A 15,467-nucleotide genomic window follows, 5' to 3' on the forward strand; every position below is an offset into this window, starting at 1 on the left:
GAACCAATCATGTTATTTTTTATGCAGTGCTGAGAGCGGATAGCTTTCACATCTGATGCAGACCAAACCAGGGTATATTTGAATGACATCTCTGCTTCAAAACAATTTTTATGACAATCATCAGAAAAAAGGGTCACCTTATTTATAGCCTCACAACAACCTAAAACAATCTCAATTATGACCAGTTGCTGCCTTATCAATGTTTTTTATGGGTCAATTTGCATATTGAACCTGATTGGCTCTTATATACTGTGATGCAATATAATGTTTGTTACATGTTCTGTATTAACATACATTTTCCAATGAGTTATTTTTGAGTCATGACTGTAAAGTCATGGCTGTAAAGGTTTTAATCACTTATTTTTATTAAATATAATTACCTCTATTGATTTTATTAACAAACAGTCAAACCATTAACGTATTTATATACACAATAACTCCAAGATAATGCAATGACTGGTGTTATATATGTCCACCTGCCCACTCATGTTTCCTTCCTTGTGGCTCTAAATGTATCTGCTAGCCAAAGAAACTTCATGCCCATCTCCTAATTATGTATGTAGTGTACAGTCTAGGTCTACAGCTAATGCGCATCAATATATGCTTTTTCCATCATAACTATTAGTATTTTTGACAGAGTATTTTGTCTGTTGTTATGAGAAGGACACTAGGTATAGTAGTAGCATGAGCAGAAGTAGTGGTAGGAGGACAAATAATAATAGCATAAGTAAAATAAAATTAATAATAACAAGCTAAATAATAATAGCATAAGTAATAGCATGGGGGGAGGAGGAGGAGGAGGAGGAGGAGAAGGATGAAGGGGATGGAAAAGAACAGGAGGAGAAGGGAGATTAATAAAGGAAGCAGAGAAGGACGACAATGACAAGGAGGGAGATTAATACATGCACACCAATATGTCGTAGCAATGACTTCATAGAATTTTTTTCATTGGCAAAATTGAAAATAACAGGCAAAAAATTTAGTATCTCTTGCTCCATCACGATGCTTGCATGAAGTCTCCATCAGAACAGTCGATAAGTTCAGCGAAATAGACAGCATGAATGAATTTTCTGGCTACACAACTGCACTTTCATTTTGACCATATACTGTAATAGACAGTTATAGAAGGGAAATGATTTATAATCACATTCTCAGGTGTTATTTGAGTCCGGTTCCTCTCAGAGTTTCTTCCTCATTTAATCTCATGGGGTCCTTCCTTACCACCTGCTCATAGGGATACATTTATATAAATCAAAAATTTATATCCTGAATTTATTTTTTTTTTTCAAGATGCTCTGTTGTGCACAAGTTAAAAACATTTTGCAGCACTCTTTGAGATAGCAAATAGTTAACATTTGTTAACTAGCAAGTGTGGACTCATTTTGATCCACATCACTGTATATTTGTTAGTGATTATTTGTAAAAGTTTGTTATAGAGAAACTATTGTCTTAGACTGTAATCAGCCTCCACCTTGGTAATGATATAACTCATTTTATTTTTATGTGTCAGCATTTGGATGCAGTTAATACATATACAACGGTGTCCTCTTATGGTAATCTTTATAATTGCCATTAATACATATACAACGGTGTCCTCTTATGGTAATCTTTATAATTGCCATTAATACATATACAACGGTGTCCTCTTATGGTAAACTTTATAAGTGCAAGTTAAGCAACATAATGAATAAAATGTGTAGAATATACAGCATTTATCACACATACATCAGTATTATCAAGTCATCATGCAAACTGTTGTCCCTTTTTATTGAATTTACTACAGTCTTTATTAAAGTAGGATATTTCTGAAAAGACTAACTCAGAGGTAACCATCACACGTGTAATTCCTTTCCAATAAATTCACTGGATATCAGATGCCCCTGAGGGCAATCTAGCATAGGAAATGCAATCCACCTGCAACCAGAGAAACTGAAGGAAACTGTCATGTTTACAAGAAGAACATGGGATTTCTGTGGATGGAGCTGAATGGAAACTGTCATGTTGGCTTTGATGCGTCAGTCAGATTTGTGATAGGGATGGATGTTAGAGATAAATAGTAGCTTAATTTTAAACTTTTCACTTTAAAATTTTTATTCTTTTACTATACGTATATAAAGCTGTTTTGATACCATGTGAATTGTTAACAGCCCTATACAAATAGAATTTATTTAATTTAATGGAAACATTTTAAATGTTACTCCTTTTTAAATGTTTTCTTGTGTTAAATTTTATGTTTTCAATGTAAATATTAACTTTTTTTGTGCTCAATTAATTTTTTACTCAAGTCTTAACTTGGCAACCCTGAATACATCCCTATATTCACTGACTATACACTGTACTTGAGTATAGTAATTAGATTTTTGCAGCATAATACATTTTTAAAAGTGTGTTTAAAAATCAGTGTGCATTCATTTATTTTAATATTAACATTTTTAAGTTCTAATTGACATACATATAATACATCATTGCCTTCGATGACAAATTGACAAATAAATGTGTCAGATACTGTAAATACTAAATTAGAACCATTAATAATGAAATAAAAACATTGATAATGAGAAATAAATGTTATAACATTGAAATGAATGAATGAGAAATGAATATTATGAACATTATACTGACACAAATTCAGAACTGCACATGATAGCGATTATTTCTTAGTAAATGTACTTAGTATATTCCAAATGGAAAGGTCTGCCCTTTTTATGGATAGTCTGTTTTAACACAGTATCATAAAGGTGATGGTGATTAACTGAACAAAGTGAGGTAAAATGTTAAACTCCTTCCCTCATGCCTCAAGTGAACATTTCTGTGATATTAAATATTCCATAGGTTATCATACCGTATTTATAAGTAATACAAACTCATAGAGAATAGTGGACAAGGAGTAGTGGAATAGATGACAAGGGTGTGGTAAGAACAGGACTATAACATGAGGAATGCAATTAATGCATGTTGTTGTAAATGGTAATGAGGCCTGTAAGTGTTAAAAGAGTCCAGATGACTTGCAGATGGTGTGCCGAGGACAGAGCTTTGGGTCTGGTGTAGATGTAAGGATGCTCCTACAAATGAAAGGAAAAACAGATAAACATGAACATGTTAACACTGCAGTACAGAGGTTTTGTGACGAAGATCCAAAAGCACTGTTAGTGTTACCTTACCTCTGATGGACAGATGAGTTTTACTGGCTCTGAGAAGGTCGCGATTATATCTTTCTTATCTGGTGGTTGAAACTGTCAGAGATAAAGATTAAAGGTCAATTTCAACCAGACTGGTTTATTATAAAAATAAAACCACATGGGGCAAACTAGACACAACTAGACTTGTGTCTTGATGGCTAAGACACAAGTCTTACTTGTTTCCACCACTCTGAGAACGGCACATCTAGAAATGTTGTATTTGTTATATACCACAGCAATATCTCTATTTAATTAAAGAACGACAACTTCATGTTAATTTATATTTATATTTAAGGTTAGGGAATGTCTGTGAAACAAGCTTGTTCCGTTATCACCTACATTGTAGCAGCTATAAACATCATGGCCATTCCATCACCAACCTTTCTTATTTCTCTCTCGATGTTAATAAGACAAATTCACAAACAATTTAAGCTGTGGTATAAAAGCAGTTCATGTAAGACAGATGAAATGTACCATGTTGTTCCAGAGACCCTTGGCTAGCTCCTCATGACCCTTTATGGTGAAATGGAAGCAGTCTGGAGCGAAGTAACTAAAATCGATTTTTCCGTCCTGTACGAAATGACAGAGGATCAGAAGACTAACGACTGGTACACCATTACATTATGATGACAGATGCTTTTGTTAATTTGTTCTGTAATTTAGTCTTAGTTATTTTTTAAAGAATTGCTCACAGCTAGTCTTGGTGGCTGGGCGTAGGCTGCATAGGGCTGCAGAACCACAGCAAAATCCTCTTTAAAGTAACGTTCACTGTTCAGCAGCTCCTCCAGTCTTCTCTACCAAAACAAAACACACACACAAACCAGCTGTTAACTGAACCGTGTGTTGCTCAAATGCTCCTCACTTCACTGTCCCGTTATAGTGCTCTTACTGCTATTTTAAAACACACTTCCCCACTGGCATTATAATAATGTCTCAGCTTGAGACTAAGAGCTTAGACTTCACAATAAAATCCTAATGTTTTGAGCTGAAAAACACTCAAGTGTGGATTTGGTGTTGACTTTTTCTCCAAAACACGGGATAATGTCCGGTTTTGACGGATAAGAGTACAAAATCGTGGGCAAATGAAAAAAATAATTTAATTGCAAGTAAAAATATCCTGATTCTAAGATAATTCAACAATACTAATTTATCGAATATTATTTTCATTTATTACATTGTTGTTATTTTTATATTGTTAACCCTATTTTGCAAAGCTTGAAATATGCATGATATAACTAATAAATATAATATAAATTAATCAAAGTATGCTCACAGGGTTTATATTTATAAAAATAAAAATCTTATAAGGAGATAAAATGTCGTTTATTCAAGATTTCTTCATTTCATATCATTTTTTCCGTTTTTTATTCTTTTTGTATTATAAGCCACTTTACAGTAATAAATAATTGTGTGCCTCGAAGTAGATTACTGTTCAAAACAAAACCAAAAAACAAGATTTTTTTTACTGAACAATATAAATCTTTTTTTTCTTTCTTTTCTTTTCTTTTCTTTTTTTTTTTTTTTACATATATTGTAGATATACGTAGATTGTAGATTTACAATTGCATATAATTTCATGGACAATTTTATGTGGCAAGAAATACATAATATTCTTTCATAATAAAATTCGTCACTTTGTTGATTTGTAACTGTTATGATTTTTACAAATTGCTTAAGCATCTTTATTAGGACAAAATCATTACAATATATTATAGTAAGTGACTGTGAGAGAGGCCTGTGACCCTGTACACTAATACATACCTGGAATTCCAGATTTACTTCATTCAGCTCTGCCAGTTCAGGGGAGTTCTCTTCAGGCTTGACCAAACATGAACAGAAACTTCTATAAAGTGAGAAGAAGGCAGCAATTAATTAAAGATAGATAGATAGATAGATAGATAGATAGATAGATAGATAGATAGATAGATAGATAGATAGACAGACAGACAGACAGACAGACAGACAGACAGACAGACAGACAGACAGATAGATAGATAGATAGATAGATAGATAGATAGATAGATAGATAGATAGATAGATAGATAGATAGATAGATAGATAGATAGATAGATAGATAGATAGTGAGGAGACAGTAATAGAAAATAATGATAGATAGATAGATAGATAGATAGATAGATAGATAGATAGATAGATAGATAGATAGACAGACAGACAGACAGACAGACAGACAGATAGATAGATAGATAGATAGATAGATAGATAGATAGATAGATAGATAGATAGATAGATAGATAGATAGATAGATAGATAGATAGACAGACAAATAGATAGATAGATAGATAGATAGATAGATAGATAGATAGATAGATAGATAGATAGATAGATAGATAGATAGATAGATAGATAGATAGATAGATAGATAGATAGATAGATAGATAGAATACTTTTGGAGCAGGCAGCCAATGGAAGGCTTCTGAACATCCCTCAGAGGCTTCATAGTAAAAATCTGCACCATGTTCACAATCAGTCGAGGAATCTGACAAAAAAAATTGTATAAAAAACATAAGCGGATCTTCATTCTGTGTGAATTTAATGCAAACCAGGCTACATTTACATTTACATGAACTCCATTTCCATGCAACTCCATGCAAAAATCTAGTGCATATCTTAAGTTTGTTTTACTGAATTATAACTTTATAAATTATTATAACTGTAAAATTATTACAGAAAAATTAAACAAACATTAATGTATAAATTCAATAACATGTTATAGGCAAGATTCGTAACCTCCCAATAGAGGCAAACCAAGTTTTGATAGAAAACATCCTCTTACTCATTAGAATTCATGGAAGAGCCACTGTAAAATAAAACTCTGTGCTTTACAGCAAGGTCTCAGGTGCTTTTTCAGTCTAAAAAGTAGTTTAAATGTAACTTGAATGATGCCTGGAGAAAATCAGGTCCAAGAAGTATTCACAATTTACAAAAAATACAGCAGCTTGTAAATGTTACATGTGGTCTATTTAGATGTGTGTGGGGGGGGATGAATACATAAAGACTCACCTCATTCTTCATCATATCTAGGGAGGCCGTGAGGTACTTGATGAAGTTGTCAGGTGAAAACAATTTCTGTAACAAAAAAAGCACACCTGAGGTTAAGATATCCTGTTATATTGAGATATATGAGATGATAATATATAATGAATATGAGATATAATATTGGAATATGTGATTTGTGCTTTTAATTAGTTAAATTCATTCACATGGTTTATGTGGAGTGAATGGTTTAAATTATTTGTATATTATTTAATCAATGTTTGATTGATTCCTTTAACATAATTTGCCTTGCATTTGAGCTCCGCTACACAATTACAGTACAAATACAGAAAAGTCTGGTAACATAAATAATTCAGATAAATACCAAGAACTGTTTGTTACTGGTATGATATGTGTATCATTGTATAACTAATTAATAAATAAATTAATATGAATGTATACATGATCTGATTCACATTTTAAAAATGTTCAACATTAAAAACAAAAATAGCAGAAAATGTAAAAACATATATTTTTGCTATTGCTAAATTAAAAATAAACTTGACCTTGATAGTTATCTGTTCATTAGTAATTTAAAGATTCTGCATATTTTCAGGGATGTTTATGTGTTATAATTATTTTGATATCTAGATTTATATATCACTTTATACCATCAAAATGGTCTATTATTTCATCATCTGTGAAATAATAAGCTCAGATAAGATATTGCTGCTTACTTTGTCCTTGCAATAATCACAGATGTCATTCATCCCAATTAAAATGGTCACTAGCTTCCAGTCCTCGGCAAAATTTATCCCCTGGAAAAAAGCATGAAATACACAAGGATTAAACACTCGGTGACAGAAAACTGCATGACGTTTAGTACTATAGGTTATGATGTACTGTATTTATGATCTGTATAAGGGTCAAAAAGGCAGACTAAAATCTTACTGGATAGGTTTTGAATGTGTCGATCATGTTCCTGGCCTGTTCAGAGAAATTCCTGCAAAACAAAAGTGTGAACAATGAGACTGACAAAAAGAAACATCATTCATTCATTCATTTTCTACCGCTTATCCGAACTTCTCGGGTCACAGGGAGCCTGTGCCTATCTCAAACGTCATCGGGCATCGAGGCAGGATACACCCTGGACGGAGTGCCAACCCATCGCAGGGCACACACACACTCAAAAAGAAACATCAAGAAGGTAAATATTTTTGTGTAATGGGTTAAAGTGATGCATCTGAAACTGAATCTTAAATTCTGTAGATGCAAGTGTGTGTGTGTGTGTGTGTGTGTGTGTGTGTGTGAGAGAGAGAGAGAGAGAGAGAGAGAGAGAGAGAGAGAGAGAGAGAGAGAGAGAGAGAGAGAGAGAGAGAGAGAATATATATATCTTTTCCCCAAGGTAACACTGATTATTCTTATCATATAGATATGGTTATCAGACTAATTATGCTATTATTATTACTATTATGACATTTAGGCACAAGGGTTCATGAACACCAGAGTTATTATACTCACTCACTCACTCACTCACTCACTCATCCATTCACTTACACACTCACTCATTCACTCACTCACTCATTCATTCACACACTCACTCATTCACTCACTCACTCACTCACTCACTCACTCATTCACCCACCCATTCACTCACACACTTATTAATTCATTTTCAATAAGCAATTTGTCCTGGTCCAGTTTAAGTGTCTATCCCCCGAACATTGGACACAGGGTGGGTAAACACACACACACACACACACACACACACACACACACACACACACACACACACACACACACACACACACACACACACACACACACACACACACACAGAAAGAAATCCCTCTGCTTTTTCCCTGATTATTATGGGATGCTATGGGATATTATGGGATAATGATCTGTCATTGTAGAGGTTTTAATGTCCAGTTAATGTTTATTTTTTGTTTTATTCCCATGTATTTCAGCAAAATGGGTTGAATTAAACTGAAATATAATTTTCATTTAATTTTAATTGCAAAATGTTATTGTGGTTGTTATTATCTCCCTGCATAAAAAAACAGGCTGTTTAAAAAGGCTGAACTGAAATAGATGCTGCATACTGTATTAAAGATACACTTGCTTCTGCAGTGTCATCACTCAAATGTTTACTGCTTCAGATTAGGAGATGTAACTTTATTATTAATATTAATATAGCTAATATAGATTAGATGCTAAACTGTGCTGTATAATCAGATAGGAAGAACATCAAACTGGCAGAACACAGCAAACTATTTTCTATGTTTACACTGCTTAAGTTCTCATATATGATCCTTTTCTTCCCAAAACAAAACCTCTAGTGAGAAGACTTGAAAATCATATCAGGATCAATGAGCTTTAGTCGGACATGACTGATTAACCTGGTTTAAGAGATACTGTTTTTGTGTTATTGTACATTTGTGTGTATTTGTGTCTAATCAAACAAATTCTATTTTTCTAAAAACAAATCACAGCAACAAACATGATGCAATATTCATTCCTTATTGCATCTCAAATAGTAAAAAATTTAAATAAAAAGATACAACATGAATAGAATGATACACCAGTGATTTAACTCATATGAGCACACTTACAGTTAAAAAAAAATAATTTCTGTGAAATTGGAGAGGTGTGGAGTGTTTGAACATTGTACTTACACCGTGTTGTGACCAGTGACGGCTAAATTAAAGCCGGTCTCATTAATACTGGAAGGACGTCCGTTCAGGGTCATAATAGGTGCCGGAAAGATCACATCCGGGTTAAAAAGTTTCACAATGTCTAAAAAAAAGAGAAGGAGCAGTAGAAATCCAGTTCACAAGTAAGAAAGAGTGAGAGAAATAGATCTTGAATGAAATATCCTCTGAACCTGAGATAACTTATCTTACTTGCAAGAGTGATAACATCACGGTATGTTCCATGGCCCCCAATACTGCACACAGTGAGATAAAGCTCAGCTTACAATACAACTTGTTGCTTAAATCAGAAACACAATCATTTAAACAGATACTGCTTATTTACACCCTGGTAATCTAGTGTGATGGCTACAGGAAGAGAGAGAGAGAGAGAGAGAGAGAGAGAGAGAGAGAGAGAGAGAGAGAGAGAGAGAGAGAGAGAGAGAGAGAGAGAGAGAAATGTATTGAATGTAACTTCCCAATGTAACTTGCTAGAGTCATAAAAATAAATAAATTAATAAATAAAAAGGTTTTAGATAATTTTATAAAATTTACTCAGTATAAATCATAATGAATAGTGTGGAATTTTGAAATAATATTGATGCCACTCAGATTTTAATGCAAATAAAAAAATGTAATATCAAGTATTAAGTTAAGAATTCAGGTAATTTAATCAAATTCAAGTGTAAAACAATCGACTGTAGAGAGAAAGACACGCTGCTATTTATTGCTCGCTGATTGGCTTAAATGGCAATGACAGAATCTGTCTTTGTTTTTTTCTAAAATGCCGTGATGTTGCGCTTTATAATTTCGAATCTAAATTTACTAAAGCTGATTAAACACCCAATGTTTTTTGCATTATATTATTTTCAAATGCAGTTAGCTTCACTTAGTTTTAAAGTTACTTAGAAATAACAATTTATATCAAATGCTACGTACAGTACTACCTACAAAAATCATGCTTAAGCAATGAAGCGGTTACAAGGTGAAATTGAAAAGCTTAGACATGCTCTAGAATATTCAGTACCTAAATGACAAATGTCGATACTCGATTGGAACTTCCAGAACTGTAGAGGCATTGGCACCAATGGCTGACTGGAAAAATATAGAACAAATCAAGAAAGTATCTGTGCTGAGCCACATGAGCATGAGATAATCTGTTCAGTTAATTGAGACTTACAGCACTGTCTATGTAGAGGTATGTAGATTTTTACTACTGAGAACATTCAAGTTGAATAAACCCTCACAACCAAACACATTGGTTGTGTTTAAGGCCAAATTATATGCATTAAATTACATTTTCAAAAAATGTAAACAAAAAAAGGATTCACAACTATAGATATGTTTCTCTTCTGCATATATCTCACTAACAAGCAACATTTTTAACATTTTAGCAACTGTTTAACCCCAAAAGTAAAAAAAATAGAATTTAGACATCTTGTTAAAATTCTCTACCCTTATATTAGATTAACCGAACCTACCTTTAAATAAATTACACTTACACATTTTGTGTTGTTAAAGTGGGGAATGAGTCTTTTTTTAGGGCATTTAAACATTTTACATATTTTTTACACAGTGTGTAATTGCTCTTCTGTTTTGATGACAGCATTAATACAGGAGCATCCCAGACATTTTGGTATCTGATTTATAAAAGCCTGACATTCCTTGATTGCACGAGAAAACCTTGTTTTAAACATCTTTAGGCAGAGTGATTGAGTAAATACTGTGGTTGACAAGAATATATTATCAGGTAACCAAGCAATGGTTAATAAGTAGTTTAGAGATTAAAATTTCCATTATTTTAGTGTGGAATTTATTTTATTTTTCAGATAAAGGAATATCCTTCTACTTTATTTATTTATTTATTTATTTATTTATTTATTTATTTATTTATTTATTTACTTATTTATTTATTTATTTATTTATTTATTTTCAAAAATTGTGAGTTTGACTTAGACATTTTTCTAAAATATACTCATATGTAATACTCATAAGTGACAACCTGGGTAATCTTTCAAAGCTGCTACTTACAGTCAGAGAGTCTCCCAAAGCGGCAATGACTTTAATGTCAGCTGCTTTTACCTTTTCCACTGCAACACAAACACAGAAAATTTTAGTCAAAGCAAGAAAGGCCAATAAGATTAAGTGAAGGACTAGAACTTATATTTAACTTAACTTATTACAGTGCTAATTACAGTGCTAATCAGCGATCAGAGATCAAAGAGAGATTATGAATTTAGAAATTTTGGGGTTGGATGTCGTGAGTTCGAATCCCATGTTCACCAAGCTGCCATTCCTGGGCCCCTGAGCAAGGCCCTTAATTCTCAATTGTGTAGCTGTTTAAATGAGATAAATGTAAGTTGCTCTGAATAAGGGCATCTGCCAGATGCCATAAATGTAAATGTAAATGTTCTTTAAAATTCTCAAATTTGATTAAAGAAAAGGTGTTGATTAATTTACTATAACAAATCACAGGTTTACTATAATGCACTTATTCTAGTCAGAAGTAGTACATTATATCGTGTTGTTTCATATAGTAACAGCTAACACACAGGAACTTTATACGGCAACAATTCACATTACTTATATCTAGTAAACATTTTTTAAAATTATGGTTCAGTAGGTCCTCAGTAGAGAGCAATAAGAGTGTTCTATTTGTGGCATAGAGATTAAAATTGTGTTTCATTAGTAATGACAACTGGGTTTTAGGTGTGTCATGATATTTCAGACAGGTGAGGCTCAGTCTGTGAGTGCTGTTTTCTATGTGATGTTAGGTACGGAGATAAGTGTTATCTGAAATAGCAGATAAGCATGTGGGACTGAGTCCGTTCTCTTCTCACGCAAAATTAGTAAGAACTATAGTGAATTTACTGTGCACAATAAATTTTAATGTCATTCCAACAGCGCTAGAAAGCACACAATATGGCCAATTTTTTGTGGACACCTGACCTTCTCCAAACTGTCGCCTCAACACAAAGAATGTCCAGAATGTGTCCGTAGCTTTAAAAGTTCCCTTAAACACTGCTCCATCATGACAATCCCTCTGTGCACAAAGCCCCTGAGCTCCATTAAGACATGGTGTGAGAACAAACAGTTTGCTGAAGACAAGCAGACTAAGGACATGGATTACTGGAACTATGTCCTGTGGTCTGATGAGACCAAGAAAAACCTATTGGGTTCAGATGGTGTCAAGCGTGTGTGGCGGCAACCAGGTGAGGAGTACAAAGACAAGTGTGTCTTGCAAACAGTCAAGCAGGGTGGTGAGAGTGTCATGGTCTGTGGCTGCATGAGTGCTGCCGGCACTAAGGAGCTACAGTTCATTGAGAGAACCTTGAATGCCAACATGTACTGTGACATACTAAAGCAGAACATGATCTCCTCCCTTTGAAGACTGGGCCGAAGGGCAGTAATCCAACATTATAACGACCCCAAAACACACCTTCAAGACCACCACTGTCTAGCTAAAGAAGCTGGGGGTAAAGGTGATGGACTGGCCAGGCATGTCTCCAAACCTAAACCCTATTGAGCATCTGTGGGGCATCCTCAAGATTCAGATTTCTCTCTAGTAGAAAATTAATTTATCTCCAGAAAAAAAAAAAAAAAAAAGTTAAGATAATAGAGATACAGGGTGGAGTCAAACCCTATTTCATACAAATTTTACGATTCCTTACAAGCATGAGCAATTTTGTTGTTTTTTTTTGTATATGCAATTTTATATACTTTTTTGTGTTTTATTTTAAATCACTATATTTATAACGTACAAGCTGCAGCTCCTGAACCGTGCCTCTCAGCTTAGTTGACGTGTAAATCATATTGTCTGAAATCTTATGGATGTTATTATTGTTATGTGTTATTGTTGAGCTCTGTGTTACCTGACTTGGGTACAGTAGGAGAAGGGCTCATGTCTGGACATTGGAAAGGCGGATGCTGGAAGTTCTGCTGCCGGACTTTGTCTGGGAACTCCTATAAGAACAAAGTGCTTCAAAGAACTTACAAAACCCAAATACCATTAATTCTGTCACATTTTCAGCACTTCGTAATTGCCTAGGCAATCCAGGAAGAATTTAGCAGCCAGTGACCCATTTAACACTTGTACTTAAATCTAAATACAAAAATTAATTTGAAAAAAATATATATACAGTATATATATATATATATATATATATATATATATATATTTATTTATATATATATATATATATATATCAATGATTCTTAAATTATACTCATTATTTAAATGCATACAATAAAATCCTGATTATTTTCCTGAGCCATAGAAGCTTTAAGCATAGAAGTCCTAAAAATTTGTACTCACAGAACTCATTTTTATAAAAAATGTTACTGACGTTATTTATAGACCAACTTGGTTTTAAGTTTGATTTAAACCCATTCGATTCAAGTGACAGCATAATAACTATAAGCACCCAATAATTATAATAACTTTGACAATCTTGGAGTGTCACAGGAACCTGTAATCTCAGTCTCAAATAATTATTCAGTAATTTAAAAAAAATTGAATGGGCTGAAATCTCTGAATAATTATTATTAGATTATTATTACACTTCCTACAGTGGTTTTTAGTTTTATTATAAATAAATGTACAGGTATGAGGTTTAATATAGTGCCACTATTTTTTGAAAGAAACTAAATATAATTTTATTACCTTAAAGCATATTATCAAGTAGCTTCTATTATTTATTCTGTAGCTATGATAAAAGTAACTGTATGTGGTTACAATTGTGGGGAATATATTCTGGAAATGACCTAAAAGTGTCTTGTAAAATGCTACAGCATCTACAAGGTCAACCATCTGAATAACCACTGAGTTTCTGTTTTTTCTAAGATTGCAGCTTAGAGCAAAATTGCAGCAGCAAACCCAATGACAGAGTTTTAAAGACATTGTGTAATACCATTGCAGATATTGTATCAGATCTCCTTACTACTGTATAGTTGATGCAAATATTAACAAAGATGCAGTGAACTGATGTAATGCATGTACTGTAAACAAGGATCTCATACCTGATAGAGTTTGTCCTGACTGAGGTGCTTTATGTTCTCTTTATAATCCTCCCACCAGTTTCCTATTAGACAAACAAGAATGTTATATAATGCATGCATACTAATGAATAACAACAACAACAACAACAAAAATGCCACAGACTGTGTTTATCAGGTGAGCCTATTTTATACTGTAGGTATATGTATTATCATCATCAGCCCAACAGATATCATTCAGCTGATCAAACATTACTAGCACATCAAGTGTATGATGTATGGCAACGTTTGCGTTTTAAACACCTCAATGTCACTGATTATCTGGGAAACAGACCAGCTATCAGCTGTGCTGTGGTGAGAAACTCACACTGATGAAGGCTAACTGATGACTATTTACAGTGTTCATGGGAAAATATCAGCTTATTCTAAATATACACATGCAGGGTGCACTTAGAACGTAGATATCTTAAAACAGTTCTCAGTAAATTATCACAGGTACACACACACAAACACACAATAAACTACTATAATTTCTGTCTATTGAACCACGCAGATAAATTTCTAGAGGAAACAGTTTGTCATTTGAGATCACAACCAAAACAAGTTTTTGAAATAAAATTAATTTAAAATAAAATGAGATACCTACTATATGATATGATTAATTTTCTTTTTCCACTTACCATTTACATGACATAGTAGAACCTGTGTAATTATAGAAAAAAGAAAAAGCTTCATGATTTCTGATGTACAACAAACAAAGTAATCTGCACCGGGTTGTGATTAGAGCTTAAATGCACTCTTAATAATAGCGAGTGATATACAGTATGTGGCAAAGTACAGTAATGGGATAATCATTAACTGCACAATGCGAGTCCATGTGAGGAAGGATGCAAGTTTTATAAATGCTAATCAGTCAGTAGATAATAGACACAAAAAACTAATGCATTGCTTACTATCCTGGTGAACAGTGCCATGTACTGAGGGGAAATATATGACATGTATATGTATACTTATTAAAGAGGCCAGTGACTACAGTATGTGTTTTAGGTTGTTCCTTGTCAGTCGTGCATAGAAAAGAAAACAAAATGTTTACAAACCTGCTACAAGTATGCAAAAATATATACATTTTTGAAAGATCTGAAAAATATATAAATATAGTATAAAAAGATTGATGCATGTAAACTTTGATTTTTTTTAAACTTTTGACAATCCGATTTGTTTAGCCGAGATTGTTTAAAACAAATGAAGTTGTACTCAACATTTAAAGGTTTGTTCAAAATAGGTGTACGTGATAATCAGCATTTTTTTAAATAAAGCATTGAAAAATAAAGGTTTTTTTTTATAATAATGTGACCGAGTTCTCAACAAAATTAGAAATTAGATTTAAAAAAATGGGGAAATAATTGTGGCAAGACATGATGGTATCATTTCTGTATCATCATTATAAAAAGAAATAATGATAATTAACACTGTGGCATACTTTCTGTATCATTATAATCAACTGAATTGATTCAGATCATCTGCGGATGTCTCGGATTTCTTGGTTCTCAGTAACATCTGACTTTTTGGCATCCATTGGTTAGTAAGATTTTCCATAAGACTCCTT

The 15,467-nt window shown here is 33.1% G+C and overlaps 1 protein-coding gene across 1 annotated transcript; it reads right to left on the minus strand.

Moving 5' to 3' along the window:
- Positions 1–1,476: 1,476 nt before the first annotated feature.
- Positions 1,477–14,691, minus strand: LOC113640502 (phospholipase B1, membrane-associated-like). The gene is made up of 16 exons (XM_027142992.2): positions 14,542–14,691; positions 13,886–13,947; positions 12,739–12,829; positions 10,898–10,956; positions 9,894–9,961; positions 9,080–9,123; positions 8,852–8,972; positions 7,125–7,176; positions 6,911–6,991; positions 6,201–6,266; positions 5,585–5,676; positions 4,941–5,022; positions 3,872–3,973; positions 3,654–3,749; positions 3,162–3,233; positions 1,477–3,062 (listed from the first exon to the last, which is right to left on the minus strand). The coding sequence occupies exons 1-16, from the start codon at positions 14,594–14,596 to the stop codon at positions 2,946–2,948; spliced, it is 1,260 nt and encodes a 419-aa protein (XP_026998793.1). The 5' UTR covers positions 14,597–14,691; the 3' UTR covers positions 1,477–2,945.
- Positions 14,692–15,467: the final 776 nt, after the last annotated feature.

This window comes from Tachysurus fulvidraco, chromosome 12 (assembly GCF_022655615.1).
Source record: "Tachysurus fulvidraco isolate hzauxx_2018 chromosome 12, HZAU_PFXX_2.0, whole genome shotgun sequence".
In the NCBI taxonomy this organism is placed as follows: Eukaryota; Metazoa; Chordata; class Actinopteri; order Siluriformes; family Bagridae; genus Tachysurus; species Tachysurus fulvidraco.